The sequence below is a fragment of the Rhinopithecus roxellana genome, chromosome 4 (genome assembly GCF_007565055.1).
Source record: "Rhinopithecus roxellana isolate Shanxi Qingling chromosome 4, ASM756505v1, whole genome shotgun sequence".
Classification (NCBI taxonomy): Eukaryota; Metazoa; Chordata; class Mammalia; order Primates; family Cercopithecidae; genus Rhinopithecus; species Rhinopithecus roxellana.
This window is the reverse complement of record NC_044552.1, coordinates 38,849,746-38,864,593: the sequence shown is the minus strand read 5'-3', so window position 1 is coordinate 38,864,593 and position 14,848 is coordinate 38,849,746. Positions and strand designations below refer to the sequence as shown.

Below are 14,848 nucleotides of genomic sequence, written 5' to 3'. Positions count from 1 at the left end.
CCTTTGAAAGAATTCAACAGCCCTTCATGGTAAACTCTCTCAATATATTTGGTATTGATGGAACGTATCTCAAAATAATAAGAGCTATTTATGACAAACCCACAGCCTATTATACTGAATGGGCAAAATCTGGAAGCATTCCCCCTGAAAACTGGCACAAGACAGGGATGCCCTCTCTCACCACTCCTATTCAACATAGTGTTGGAAGTTCTGGCCAGGGCAATCAGGCAAGAGAAACAAATAAAGGGTATTCAATTAGGAAAAGAGGAAGTCAAATTGTCCCTGTTTGCAGATGACATGATTGTATATTTAGAAAACCCCATCATCTCAGCCTAAAATCTCCTTAAGCTGATAAGCAACTTCAGCAACGTCTCAGGATACAAAATCAATGTGCAAAAATCAAAGCGTTCTTATACACCAGTAACAAACAAACAGAGAGCCAAATCATGAGTGAACTCCCATTCACAATTGCTTCAAAGAGAATAAAATACCTAGGAATCCAACCTACAGGGGCTGTGAAGGACCTCTTGAAGGAAAACTACAAACCACTGCTTAATGAAATAAAAGAGGACACAAACAAATGGAAGAACATTCCATGCTCATGGATAGGAAGAATCAATATCATGAAAATGGCCATACTGCCCAAGGTAATTTATAGTTTCAATGACATACCCATTAAGTTACCAATGACTTTCTTCACAGAATTGGAAAAAATCTACTTTAAAGTTCATATGGAACCAAAAAAGAGCCCGCATTGCCAAGACAATCCTTAGCCAAAAGAACAAAGCTGGAGGCATCATGCTACCTGACTTCAAACTATACTACAAGGCTACAGTAACCAAAACAGCATGGTACTGGTACCAAAACAGAGATATGGACGAATGAAACAGAACAGAGCCCTCAGAAATAATACCACACATCTACAACCATCTAATCTTTGACAAACATGACAAAGCAAGAAATGGGGAAAGGATTCCCTATTTAATAAATGGTGCTGGGAAAACTGACTAGCCATAAGTAGAAAGCTGAAACTGGATCCCTTCCTTACACCTTATACAAAAAATAATTCAAGATGGATTAGAGATTAAATGTTAGACCTATAAACCACAAAAACCCTAGAAGAAAACCTAGGCAATACCATTCAGGACATAGGCAGGGGCCAAGACTTCATGTCTAAAACACCAAAATCAATGGCAACAAAAGCCAAAATCGACAAATGGGATCTAATTAAACTAAAGAGCTTCTTCACAGCAAAAGAAACTACCATCAGAGTGAATAGGCAACCTACAGAATGGGAGAAAATTTTTGCAATCTACTCATCTGACAAAGTCCTTATATCCAGAACTACAAATATTTGGTTCAATATATGCAAATCAATAAACATAATCAAACAAATTTACAAGAAAAAAACCCCATCAAAAAGTGAGCAAAGGATATGAACAGATACTTCTCAAAAGAAGACATTTATGCAGTCAACAGGCACATGAAAAAATGCTCGTCATCACTCACCATCAGAGAAATGCAAATCAAAACCACAATGAGATACCATGTCACACCAGTTAGAGTGGTGATCATTAAAAAGTCAGGAAACAATAGGTGCTGGAGAGGATGTGGAGAAATAGGAACACTTTTACACTGTTGGTGGGACTGTAAACTAGTTCAACCATTGTGGAAGACAGTGTGGCTATTCCTCAAGGATCTAGAACTAGAAATACCATTTGACCCAGCCATCCCATTACTGAGTATATACCCAAAGGATTATAAATCATGCTGCTATAAAGTCACATGCACAGGTAAGTTTATTGTGGCACTATTCACAATAGCAAAGACTTGGAACCAACCTAAATGTCCATCAATGACAGACTGGATTAAGAAAATGTGGCACATATACACCATGGAATACTATGCAGTCATAAAAAAGGATGAGTTCGTGTCCTTTGTAGGGACATGGATGCAGCTGGAAACCATCATTCTCAGAAAACTACCACAATAACAGAAAACCAAACACTGCATTTTCTCACTCGTAGGTGGGAATTGAACAGTGAGAACACTTGGACACAGGAAGGGGAACATCACACACTGGGGCCTGTTGTGAGGTGGGGGAAAGAGTGGGGGATAGCGTTAGGAGATATACCTAATGTAAATGACGAGTTAATAGGTGCAGCACACCAACATGGCACATGTATACATACGTAACAAACCTGCACGTTGTGCACATGTACCCTAGAACATAAAAGTACAATTTTTAAAAAATGGGTTTTTATAATAAGAAGTACTCAATTTAAAAAATGTGTGTTATTTAAAGTGGATAATTTAAAAATATATCTCCATAGGCAGAGGAAATAAGGCAATTTCTAACACCTTGGGAATTTAGGTAAAGGCACAAATTACCTTTGTACAATTCTTGCAAATTTTTAGAAAATCTAAAATGATTTTAAAATAAAATCATAAAAATACCCACACACACAAAAAAAGATTTGATTGCCCCACTGAATTTTGGACTTATGTGGGGCCTGTAACCCCTTCATTTTGGCCAATTTCTCCCATTTGGAGTGGGTGTATTACCCAATGCCTGTACCACCACTGTATCTAGGAAGTAACTAACTTGTCTTTGATTTTACAGACTCATAAGTGGAAGGGACTTGCCTTGTCTCAGGGGAAGCTTTGGACTTGGACTTCTGGGTTAATGCTGGAGTGAGTTAAGACTTTGGGGGATGTTGGGAAGGCATGATTGGTTTTGAAATGTGAGGACATGAGATCTGGGAGGAGCCAAGGTGGAACTATGGTTTGGCTGTCTCCCCACTCAAATCTCATCTTGAATTGTAGTTCCCATAATCCCCATGTGTCATGGGAGGGACCCATTGGGAGGTAATTGAATCATGGAGGCAGTTACCCCCATGCTTCTGTTTTCATCATACTGAGTGAGTTCTCAGGAGATCTGATGGTTTTATAAGGGGCTTTTCCTCGTTTTGCTTGGCACTTCTCCTTCCTACCATCATTTGAAAAGGGATGTGTTTGCTTCCCCTTCCGTCATGATTGTAAGTTTCCTGAGGCCTCCCCAGTTCTCTGGAAATGTGAGTCAGTCAAACTTCTTTCCTTTATAAATTACCCAGTCTCAGGCAGTCCTTTATAGCAGCATGAGAATAGACTAATACAGTAATCCAGAGGAGAGCTGTTGATGGTGGCTTGGACTAGAGTAGTATCAGTGACAGTAGAAGGTGATGAAAGTGGTTTATTTTAGTTACATTTTAAAGATAGAGCTGATGGAACTTGCTTAGAGGGAATTAACTGATGAATTAATCTGTGATAAAAATTTTTATTTTCACATGTTTAGAAAAAGTCCTTATTGAAAAAACTAAGATAAATCACATAGTAGCAACAAAGGGAGATTTCAAGCAGGGCTCCCTTGTTCTTTACAGAGTTCTGTGTATCCTTGGGGATGATGTGAGAGCCATGCTGCACTTACAGGCTTCCCCTTTCACAAGATTTTACCTTAAAGATGCTATACTTTTATTCTATGTAAGTAAAGCCAGACTCCATGAAGTGTGCATATGTGACTACTTGAGAATGTGATCTTTCCTAAATCAAGATGAAAAGATCTGCAGTTCTAACTCAAGATTAAAGAGGAAGTATGAACTAAATTTTATGCATTAATGGATTTTATATTTTTCAGGCAGTATTCTAAAGTTTTATCCAAAATGACTAAAATATTTAACCGTATCCCTGTATGTCTGCTCTGCTATAAAGCCTATCAGCTCATCTAGATATTATGTAAACCTCTGAGAATTTTTAGGAATGTTATTCAGAATGCCTAAAGATTTTACACATATTAAACTAGTATGTTCACTTTTTTATATACAGCCAAATAAAAACCACCAAAAAAAAAAAAAAAAGGGTGAGGGGGGATTGTGACGTCCTTAATCAGGAAAACAAAAAGTCAGTGTTCTGTTACTTAAAAGAAATAGTTTGGGCAGAAACTCACATGGCTTTTTATGTTATTTGCCAACTGAGTTATTCCAGAGCATATTTACAGCTTCAGGGAAACACTAGCAAAATTTGGTACTAACACTGAACACTGGGATTTACAACTTGACAGGGAATTAGGTTGTATGGCACTAGGTTATTTTAAAAATGATACTTTTCTTAGCACACATTTTATCCCAAGACTGGAAATATTTTATTACATATGGTTTTTCCCCATTACTGGCTTAATACATTTAGATTAAAAATTTTTAATGCGCATTAAAACGTTTTTAAATCTATTACTTTGATTTTAATGACTATATTTTTCATTATATAACAAATTAATGCCCACTCTTGGTGGTTTAAAATGTATTAAAAAGGTAAAGGTCCTATGTTGACATTAATTAATATATTTAGACCCATAGAATATAGATCAAAAAAACTGAATTTAATATTTTGAAACAACTCTGTTATGCCTTAGTAGCACAAATATCTTTTTGTGTGTTTCTCAATCACTGATGCTTTGTACTGGCTGAGGATTACTCACTTTCAGCACAAAATTTCTTTTAAATACTTTGAATATTCTAGGGTCTACAGCTCTTTAGGAAACTTCATATAATTACTGTAAGACATTCTTAGTACCTTGGACACATAAAATTGGTATATTATGCATGCCACTCTGGGGAAACAAATTAGCACCACTGGAAACCTATTTTTTAAGGCTGTGATATAGAAAATATACTGCATTTCTATTCAAGTCGATATAATTCAGTGAAAATTACAGGTCAAACCTAAGTGAACTTTCGGTTTCTACTGCATCAATCAGGATTCTGAGTTGGTCCCTTAAATATTATTGCATGACATTCTCCTTTGTGTGTGTATGTGTGTTTCTGTTTTTTGATTTTTTTTTTTCTAAAAGCATATATTCAAGCCTTTGCTGTTTCTCTGTGATTTTCTCTGTATGTATGTGTGTTTTTGTTTTTTGATTTTTTTTTCTAAAGGCATATATTCAAGTCTTTGCTGTTCCTCTGTGATTTTCTGCCCCTTGGGTAAGTGCTTTGATTATTTTTATGTGTGCACAGTTAATGACTTCCTGTAAGTCAAGCAAAATTAGCTCAAGAGGAAAGAAGATTTCTTTACTTTTGAAACTCTTTTTCTGTTTGTAATTCACTGTAAAAAAAAAAAAAAATTATTGAAATGTGTAACTGAAAAGTTAAAGTTACCTATAATTTTACCTCCAGAGATAAATACTCTCAAAAGTATAATATATTTGCTTCCAGACTTTTTCCATGTATTTGCAGGCATACACATGTGCATATGTGTGTGTATGTTCAAACATAAATGAAATTAAGGTACATACGTTCTAGTATAAATTTGATTTTTCCACTAATACATTCCCACAGCTACTCTTTGAGGAGAGACAAAAGTGGCACACATAGAAAACTTCAGGAAGTGGTACAATACTATCTAGAAGAACAAATAATTTTAGAAGAGAGAAATCACTGTAAACTACACGAACTTCCCAGAGGAGGTGGGACCTATGCAAGACCTTGAAGAAAGGGAGTGATTTAAATGACCATGGAGATGGGGAGGGGTGACCAGCACAGTAGTGGGGGAGTGGCAGCAGTACATGGCACATGTGACAAAGGGTGATTTAACTAAAAACAAAGAATAAATCTGGTTTTAGTGAGAACAATGTGTGCTGAGGTAGAATGGTCCAGATTATGTCTGTATTTAGAACTCAGACAGTTGAGCTTAAATTTAATGCAGTGATTAGAGCCATTTGTTTTTGAGTCAGAGAAAAGAAAGTGGTGTGGGGATACAGGAGAGCCTACTACAGTGAGTCTTGCAATGTACAAGGGCCTTTTCTCCATGTTTTTATTTAAAAGACTAGTATGCAGGATAGGTTGGGAGAGGAAAGGTCTGTGAAAGCTAGGAAACTGTTGCAATACCCTAGGCCCAAAATGATGACTTTTGCAGTGGAGTAAAAAGAAAGGGTACTTTACCATGTGTTTTGAGGGAGGCTTACTTGGCTTTTGGGAAAGGAGTCTACCAAATTACAAACTCACCCAGCAAGCAGAATGAGCACTCACTGGGGTACTGGATTGCCTCTGCAACCGTCCCAGTAAATCCTTTAACTTTTCTGGACCGACCTCAGCTTCCTTACCTACGGTGAGTTGGAGATATGGTTTCTTCGACATTCTATGGTATTTACTGACTTGTTAATATTATCCTTCTGCAAGCAGACCACATTATACATATACAAACATGCATATACATTTCATAATTTACACATTGCCACATTGCTGAATGCTGCTGCCAACCACTCCATTTGAAGTTTTCAAGTTCAACAACCAGTGCCTGTTGAACGTGAGATTGTTGGTAGATTACCGTTTTGGTGAAAGCATTTTGCCTTTTCCATGCAAAAAGCACTCTGCATTTCAATTGTAAGACTTTTAAGAGTAATCAGAATAAGATTTAAAAACAGTTTTTTTGGCCAGGTGCAGTGGCTCATGCCTGTAATCCCAGCACTTTGGGAGGCCAAGGCAGGAGGATCACTTGAGGCCAGCAATTCAAGACCAGCCTGGGCAATTTTATAGAGATCTCATCTCCGTAAAAATAAGAATAAAAAATTCACCAGGCCTGATGGCACGCACCTGTAGTCCCAGCTACCCAGGAGGCTGAGGCAGGAGGCTCACTTAAACTGGGGAGGTGGAGGCTGAAGTCAGCCATGATGGTGTCACTGCACACCAGCCTGAGTGACAAAGCAATTCCCTGTCTCAAAAAAGAAATTTAAAAAAAACTTGAAGTGAGAGCAGATCCTCTCATCTTGGTTTGAAAGTTCTGTTCTGTGTTTTTGTGTTGCTGAAGAAAGTTAAATGCCATGTGCCTTGAGAAGCTGCCAAGAGATATGCCAGCACATAGCTTCCATAACCTTTAAAAATGCTTCAATGAAAGCACACAGAATTTAAATGGAACAGTATGCTGCATAAGTAATCCTGCCTCACACCTCAAAGTGGTACAGACAGGGCAAATGATGATTGTCCGTACTGAAAGTATTTTTCAAAGACATAATCAACTTCACATTAATTGAAGTAAAAACTTTTCACTGAAAATTCAGATTAACAAATATGTACCAAGAGTTTGTTGTATGCACGATATTGAACGAACAAATTATACTAGGCACTGTATCTGTAGGGATATTAGCACTTCTGTTTTCATTTAAGTAGGACGCAGAAAGTGAGTTCATCTACCCTAAAAGTCTGCCTCCTCTGTATGTTTTACAATAACAAGAAAAAGCTGTAACTTTCTGGTAGTGAGAAGAGCAACTAGTCACCAACTATTCTGTTTTACCTTTTTAAAAAGCTATTTCAATTAAATTTTAAAATACTGTTGAGTATTTGGGAAACTTTAGGAATAATTCTTTCACAAGTAGTTTCTCCATATTTGCTCCTGTGTTATAATACTTTGCTATATTGTAATACTAGTAAGATGTAATTTCTGAAAAGCCTCTAAGTATGTTTGTTGCATATTTTATGAATGTTCAAGAATGCTGTTGTTGACACCTAAAGAAACCAGGGAGTGGGTGGAATTGACAGATTAAGCAGAAGACAAACTGGACTTGCAGATACAAGAGTATGACTAATCCAAAGATGACCTTACATTCATGTGGCAGTCTGAGATAGGAGAGCATTGTGTAATTTGAGAATGTTCAGAAAAGCCATGATAAATCATCTGTGATTATTCAGTGACTTTTATTTCAGAGATTTGTGTTTTCAGTGCCTTTGACAATGATATGATGTATTTTTTATTCTAGTTTAATGACTATACAGACTAGCCAAAGTAACTCTTTTAAAATTAAGTTTGCATTGTAATATTTAGTTCAAAAGAAACTAGAGCCTAAAGGGAGTACAAACTTTATTACAATTAATATGATCTAGAATAGTAAGTCTTTTCTGAGAAACTTTGTGTACCTTAGAGTAGGTATTTAGGACCCAAGTTTTACTTCTAGTTTTGCCTCTTTATTAGCTGTATGCTTTTAAAGTTTTCCTTTAAGTTCTCTAAGTCAGTGTCTTCATTTGTAAAATGAAACTAATAAAACTGCTTACTCTTTATTGAGATGGTTTTATTTTATAAATATTTTAAATATGTATATAAATATAAACATTTTATAAATTTTATTTTATAAAACCATCTCAAAGAGTAAGCAGTTTTATTAGCTTCATTTTAAAAATAAAAATAAAAAATAATTATGTTCATTTTAAAAATAAAACCATCTCAAAGAGTGAGCATTATTCTGATCATGATGTTTTACTAGGCTTATGATATTGTCCCCTTGAATCTTTTTCCACAGATTTCTTAAAGGAGTAGAAAAGGACTGCCAATGTATACTTTAGTATGGATCAGAATGGGTGATCTGAATAGAGGCAGACGAGAAGGTAGAATTAGGGCACCAGAGTAAATAAGAGCCACACTTACTTAATATTTGACCACTGTGTTGATTTTTTTAATGGATTTTTGTCTTAAAAACTGCCTCATCTCTCTGGGATTTGTAAAATTGGATTATAATTTGATCCTAATTCTTAACGTTTCTGGTCTTAGGCCAGTCAACACGTACTTAAATGCATTTCTTTTGTCTCAGTCTATCCATTTGTCTGTCCCTTGTTTCAGCTAGTGAGGCCCAGGCAAATCCAAGCACAGCATTGCCTCAGCACTCTAGAAGAGCAGCACAGTTCCTGTATTTAGAGAACATACAGTTCATGAAAGTTAGATATTTACTCCCTTTCTGAGTATTTAAGATGATAGTGGAAGGACAGGAGAAAATGTAATACTCAGAAGTTGAATTATTTGGATCATATGGCCAAAATGTCTTCCTTTTTTTTTTTTTTTTTTTTTGTATTTTTGAAACAATTCAGGGGGAAGAGAGGAATAAACAAAAATTAGGTGATAAGCATATCCAAATCATCTTCATCATCAGCCAAAATTTGTTCCTTTTTTTGTTTTGTTTTGTTTTTAAACAATTCGGGGAAAGAAAGAGGAGTAAACAAAAATTAGGTGATAAGCATATCCAAATCATCTTCATCATCCTCAAATCCAAGTCAGTGCATATATAGCTCAAAGATTCTCTGATTTCATGAACTCCCTTGACCATGCTGTGAATAGCATTCATGTTTTGTATCATGTAATATTCGAGGACATTAGTGTTAGTACAGTGCTTCCAGTCATTCTCACATCATAGCTCACATAGAAAATGATAATATTTTTGTCACCCACCAAAGTAAATGGACAAGGCAGCTGGTAGCAGATACCAGCCTAGGGGTTCTGCCTCAGCCTTGTTCAGCATCCAGAGAGTGAATGGAAGCAGTATCTTTACACACCTGTGACGTGCTTGCACTATCAGATACACTACAGTTTCTGCACTCTGCATTAGATTACCCCCAGGTTGTACATTATTTGCTGACCCAGGGTCAGCAAATTTCTTTTTCTTATGAATAGTTTGAGCATGTTAATTGTAGGGGCTACATGACATGTTTCAGTAAGACAATATATGAAACTTAGAGCATCCCAAAGGAAAACATTGGAATAAGCAGTTACCATTAGTTGAAGACAGCTTTTTATAATGAAAATAGGCTGACTTAGGAATTGGGAGTCCTGGGCTTGAATTCTAACTTAGTCAACCTTTGACAAATCACTTCTCTGAGCCTCAATTTCCTTATCTTTGAATTGAAAAGGTTTGAACAAGATAAACTTTAAGCTGCCTTCTATCTCTAAGCCATGATTTTGTATTTTCTGTAAGTCCTTGCTGTTGAGTCAGCTGCTTTGCTTGGAGTGTTTCCTGTGTGCTAGGCACAGGATAAATGACTTCTTAAATATACCCTAGGGTCAGATTTGTGGGGCTCCTCAGATCAAAGTTTACTGCTTCAATGCTGGAGGAATTGAAAAAGAACTAGGATGCTTAATGAAGAAAAGAGAATAGGCATTGGAGAGGGTAGCTGAAAGGAATGAAGCTAGCCATAATAATTTAGTCTTTCAGATGTTTATGGTTATCCTTGAAATATTGTAGCTGGCAATTCTGGCAACCTTAACCTCTGACGATAAATTTTCCTAACTCTCATTTCTAGAAACACTGATTGCCAATACATCAGCTATGTAAGCATATATGCAGAGGCTGCCAAATCTTGGTTGTCCAACTTGGTGGAAGAAAAAGTTGGTGTTAAGAATCCCTTTAGGAACATTCTTTTTCCATGGTTATCCAGGTCCTTTCTCTCTAGCCATATATTGGGTAGAGGAGGCTACCAAGCTGGAGAGTAGCAAAGATGGTATGTAGGAATCATTAGATAATCATTCTCGATCTAGTTCCATTATGGGGATAGTCATTTGCCCTGTGGAATAAAACGGTAGCATTTTTTCATCCAACAAATGTTTATTGCTTATTTATCATGTGTCAGATATTTTCCTAGGAGCTAGAAATTCAAACCTGAGTGGTTCCTGCTATAGTGAGACATAGACAAGCAGGTATATAATACACAAACATATGTACATAGATACAAATTCATGATAGTATTATCAGTCTTAGAGAGTTTATTTAAATAAACACATGAGCTTTTTTTTTTTGAAACGGAGTCTCCCTCTGTTGCCCAGGGTGGAGTGCAGTGGCACGATCTCGGCTCGCTGCAACCTCTGCCTCCTGAGTTCAAGCAATTCTCTTGCCTCAGCCTCCCAAGTAGCTGGGACTACAGCCACATGCAACCGTGCCCAGCTAATGTTTTATATTTTTAGTAGAGACAGGTTTCACCATGTTAGCCAGAATGGTCTCAATCTCCTGACCTCGTAATCCACCTGCCTCAGCCTCCCAAAGTGCTGGGATTATAGACATGAGCCACCACACCCAGCTGCAACTTTTTTGTAATGTTCAAAACATATAAACAAATTCTCCCTTTCTTGCTTCCTATTTTCATCAAGAAACATTTATTGAGTCATGTGTCAGATACATTAGAAAGAGGGCTAAAACTAGATCATGCATTTATATATCAAAAAATACTTCCAAGTAAATAAAAATTAACCCAATAATATATCTTAAGGAGACGTGGTTTTCTGTTTGTCTGTCTGTTTGTTTGTTTGTTTGTTTGTTTGTTTGTTTTTTGAGACAGAGTCTTACTCTGTCACCCAGGCTGGAGTGCAGTGGCGTGATCTCAGCTCACTGCAACCTCCACCTCCCAGGTTCAAGCAATTCTCCTGCCTCAGCTTCCCAAGTAGCTGGGATTACAGGCCCGTGCCACACGTCCAGCTTATTTTTGTATTTTTAGTAGAGACAGGGTTTTGCCATGTTGGCCAGGCTGGTCTCAAACTGCTGCCTTCAAGTGATCCACCTGCCTAGGCCTCCCAAGTGCTGGGATTATAGGCGTGAGCCACCACACCCAGCCGAGACCGTGGTATTTCTAACACATACACAAGAAGATATGTACATACATATATACATATATGTGTATTTGTGTATATATATAAAAAGATAAATGTGTGTGTATATTTGTGTACATATATAATTTATATATTTATCTTTATATGTGTGTGTGTATATATACATATATACCTTATGTATATACACATACATATATACCTTATATATATATGTGTATTTTTAAATGTTTGTACATGCCCAAAAAGGATACTTGAACCTAGTGGGTAAATAACCAAGAGAAACTTGCGTTTGTGCCTGCATATATGTATGTTTGTGAGTATGTGGATGTGTGGGAGGTAAGGAATGAAGGAAGGGAGAGAGGGAGGGAAAGAAAAAAGGGAGGCGGAAAATGAGGAAGGGGAAAAGCAGTCAGTGGTCTTAGAAGGAACCACAGTAGTGACTAGTAATTTTTACCTTAACTCCCACTGCCTCGTCTGTATTCTCTATTAAGCTCCAGTTAGTACACCATTATTCATTCCATCAACTGACGTATCATTGGAATTGACTACTCACACAAATAAAAGAAAAAAGAATAATTTCTGTTTCAAAAATACAAAACATTGACAGACATTAGAAGAAATGGTACTTATGTGCTCCAACAACGATGGTAAAGATAACTTGCTGAAAGTTCTTCCACAACAGAAAAAAAAAAAAAAAATTAAATCTGAGATTTTTTTTTTTTCTTCGCTGGGCAGAAATTCATTCCAAGAAGTACCAGCCTGTCTCATTTCAAAATGCTTTCCTTACCAAGGAAGCGGAAGTGGTCATATTCCTTCCCACCAAACTATGGATGAATTATAATTATCCTACCTCTTGTGGGACAGTGAAGCAGTAAACATCTGCTATACTGAATCAAAAACTCCACAAATGAAACTATACCAAATGAATCATACCTGGACTCAGATTAAAGGATCTGTATTGTGTTTACCTTTTTCTTTATTTTCTTGCAATCTAAAATATGGATTTGTCAACTGTGGCCCCAGATTCTAACTGAAAGGGAATAATATATGGATTCCATTCGCCGATTCTTGTTTAACATTGAAAATCACAGCTTTAAAGCAGATTGACAGTAATATTTGTAACAGTTTTTCTGCTTGGTTTATTATTCCCTCATCATTTTCTTTTTCTTTAAAAGGATGATACAAGTTAGAAAATTTAGACATGAGGTCCTTTAGTTTTAGTTTCAATAACAAAGGAGCAGAAAGTAGTATTTAAACTTTATTTCCAAAAGACACCAGCTTCACAACTAGTGTTATCATAATTTTATGTATCATGATCTATGTGGTAGTAGTACTACCCTGTTCACCTGGCATAAGGAAAGGAAAATGGTCAATTCTAAGTTTAAGCTGTGAAAACATATATAATAGTCTACTTGCTTTAAAAAATGTTGTGTCTTTTTATCTATTAGAGAGCAGAAAGACAAACTCGAATTATGGATTCAGCTCAATATGCAGAATTCTGTGAAAGTCGACAACTAAGTTTCTGTAAGTAACCATTTAACTTTGCTTAATTATATGCGTAAGAGATTTGTGTTATAGATGTACTAAAGTATGACAGGATCTGTTTCTTAGAAATTGGTGGATTTAATATATGTGTATTTGTAACTGCTATAGAAACAACCTCTACATTGTGAGGAGCCTATAAAAGATTTTCCTACCTTCTACTGCTTTGCAATTAATAACATTAAGAGGTCTTAAAGGGTGCTGGTAATATACAGAGTGCTATGTTAATTATTTACAGTACTTTTAATCATAAAAATTCAATTTTTCTTATTATTTCCATTTTAATTTCCAGTTTCCTAGTCATATTTACACTAGTATTTCTGATTGCATTTGATCCATAACAGACTCTAATAGTAGTCATGACATTTAAAGGCCCCAATATTAATTATGGATACCAACCTTTTCCTTTATGTATACTCATATTACCACAAAGGAACATATCAGTGGTCTCTTCCATTTTTGTCTAACCTCCTACTGTGGCATGTATTCAGTGTTAGCCAGATTTATTAGTACATGCTCTAGTAACACTAGTAACCTTGTGGTAAAATTAGTACTTTCATATCACTGCACATCAGCTTATTAAAAGTGTATAATGACTCATAATAGTGAGCTCAATTGTGTAGCAAAACATCCTTACAGCGAAGTTTCAGTTATGACTAAGGCTCTCAGGGTAAAGGTCAAAGAAGAAAGTGTGATGAAAAGTCCAGTTAAAAATATGACAAAGTAGCACATGACCATGGTCTGAGGGATTATAGAAACAATGGTGTCTTCAAATGAAAAGCTATTATGTGGTCACAATAACAGCATATTTGATTTGGAAAAAGAAAAGGAGAGCTTCATTTATAGATTATAAAGTGCAAATATATGACACATTTCATAGTATCCCATGTAAATGTCAGTAAAATATAGGAAAACATGTTTTGGAAGATTTCTTTTTTTCTGACTAAATATACTTTCCAATTTGACTAACAACTTGGCATCATACATCTGTGAAGCATTAAGTAAATGGCACTTCAGATCATGGCAATTTCAGCAAATGAAAGGTTTTGTATTGTAATTTTTAGGTTTAAAAATGGCATTCAAGTCTTTATAAGTATCAACCTCCAGTTTATAAAGTAACATTTAGTGCAATTGAACTATTTTTTTAAATTATATTTTAAATTTAATTCACTTAAAGGAACAGACATACTACTTTCACACTAAAACTCATAGTCTTAAAGTATCCTAGTATGCCTTCTCTTTGAAAATCAGATTTTCAGTTACTTCATGTTTTTTTGTTTGTTTGTTTTTGTTTTGTTCTTGTTTTTTTGTTTGTTTGTTTGTTTGTTTTTTGAGATGGAATCTCACTGTGTTGCCCAGTCTGGAGTGCGGTGGTGTGATCTCGGCTCACTGCAGCCTCCTTCTGGGTTCAAGTGATTCTCCTTGCCTCAGTCTCCCAAGTAGCTGGGACTACAGACGTGCACCACCACGCCCATCTAATTTTTGTATTTTTAATAGAGACGGGATTTCACTGTGTTGGCCAGGCTGGTCTTGAACTCCTGACCTCAGGTGAGCCACCATACCCGGCCCATGTTTTATTTTTAAGTCAATAATAAACTATAGTAGATTAAAAAATAATATTTTCCCTTCCTATATAAAATAACTATAGTATAAACAGTATGTTGTGTTTAATTTTCTTGTCTTTAGAGTGGAAGGATTTGGTCATTTAAAACTACTTATATATGGTGCCCATAGCTGCTTTATTATGAAACCTTGGTGGGGAAATCTGTTTTATATGACAAAATACTGTGGTTGAGAATGCTTTAATCCATGTGGGTCAGCAAATTCGAAAGCTATTCCTGCACTCGTCAGAGTGTTATACTCTTTTCATTCTTCTTCTAACAAATTACCAAGATAGAGGAATTGTGGTCCTGCCATATGTATC

The 14,848-nt window shown here is 36.1% G+C and overlaps 1 protein-coding gene across 5 annotated transcripts in view; it reads left to right on the top strand.

Moving 5' to 3' along the window:
* SUPT3H (SPT3 homolog, SAGA and STAGA complex component) overlaps window positions 1-14,848 on the top strand; it is a 549,180-nt gene that overhangs the window by 396,686 nt on the left and 137,646 nt on the right. For all 5 annotated transcript variants that reach the window (XR_004056848.1, XR_004056849.1, XM_010372540.2 and 2 more), the window contains one exon: window positions 12,831-12,906. Coding sequence is in view for 3 of the 5 variants with exons in the window: in XM_010372540.2 (XP_010370842.1) it covers window positions 12,831-12,906 (76 nt within the window). In the remaining 2 variants the exon portion in view is untranslated. The remainder of the gene's footprint in view (window positions 1-12,830; window positions 12,907-14,848) is intronic.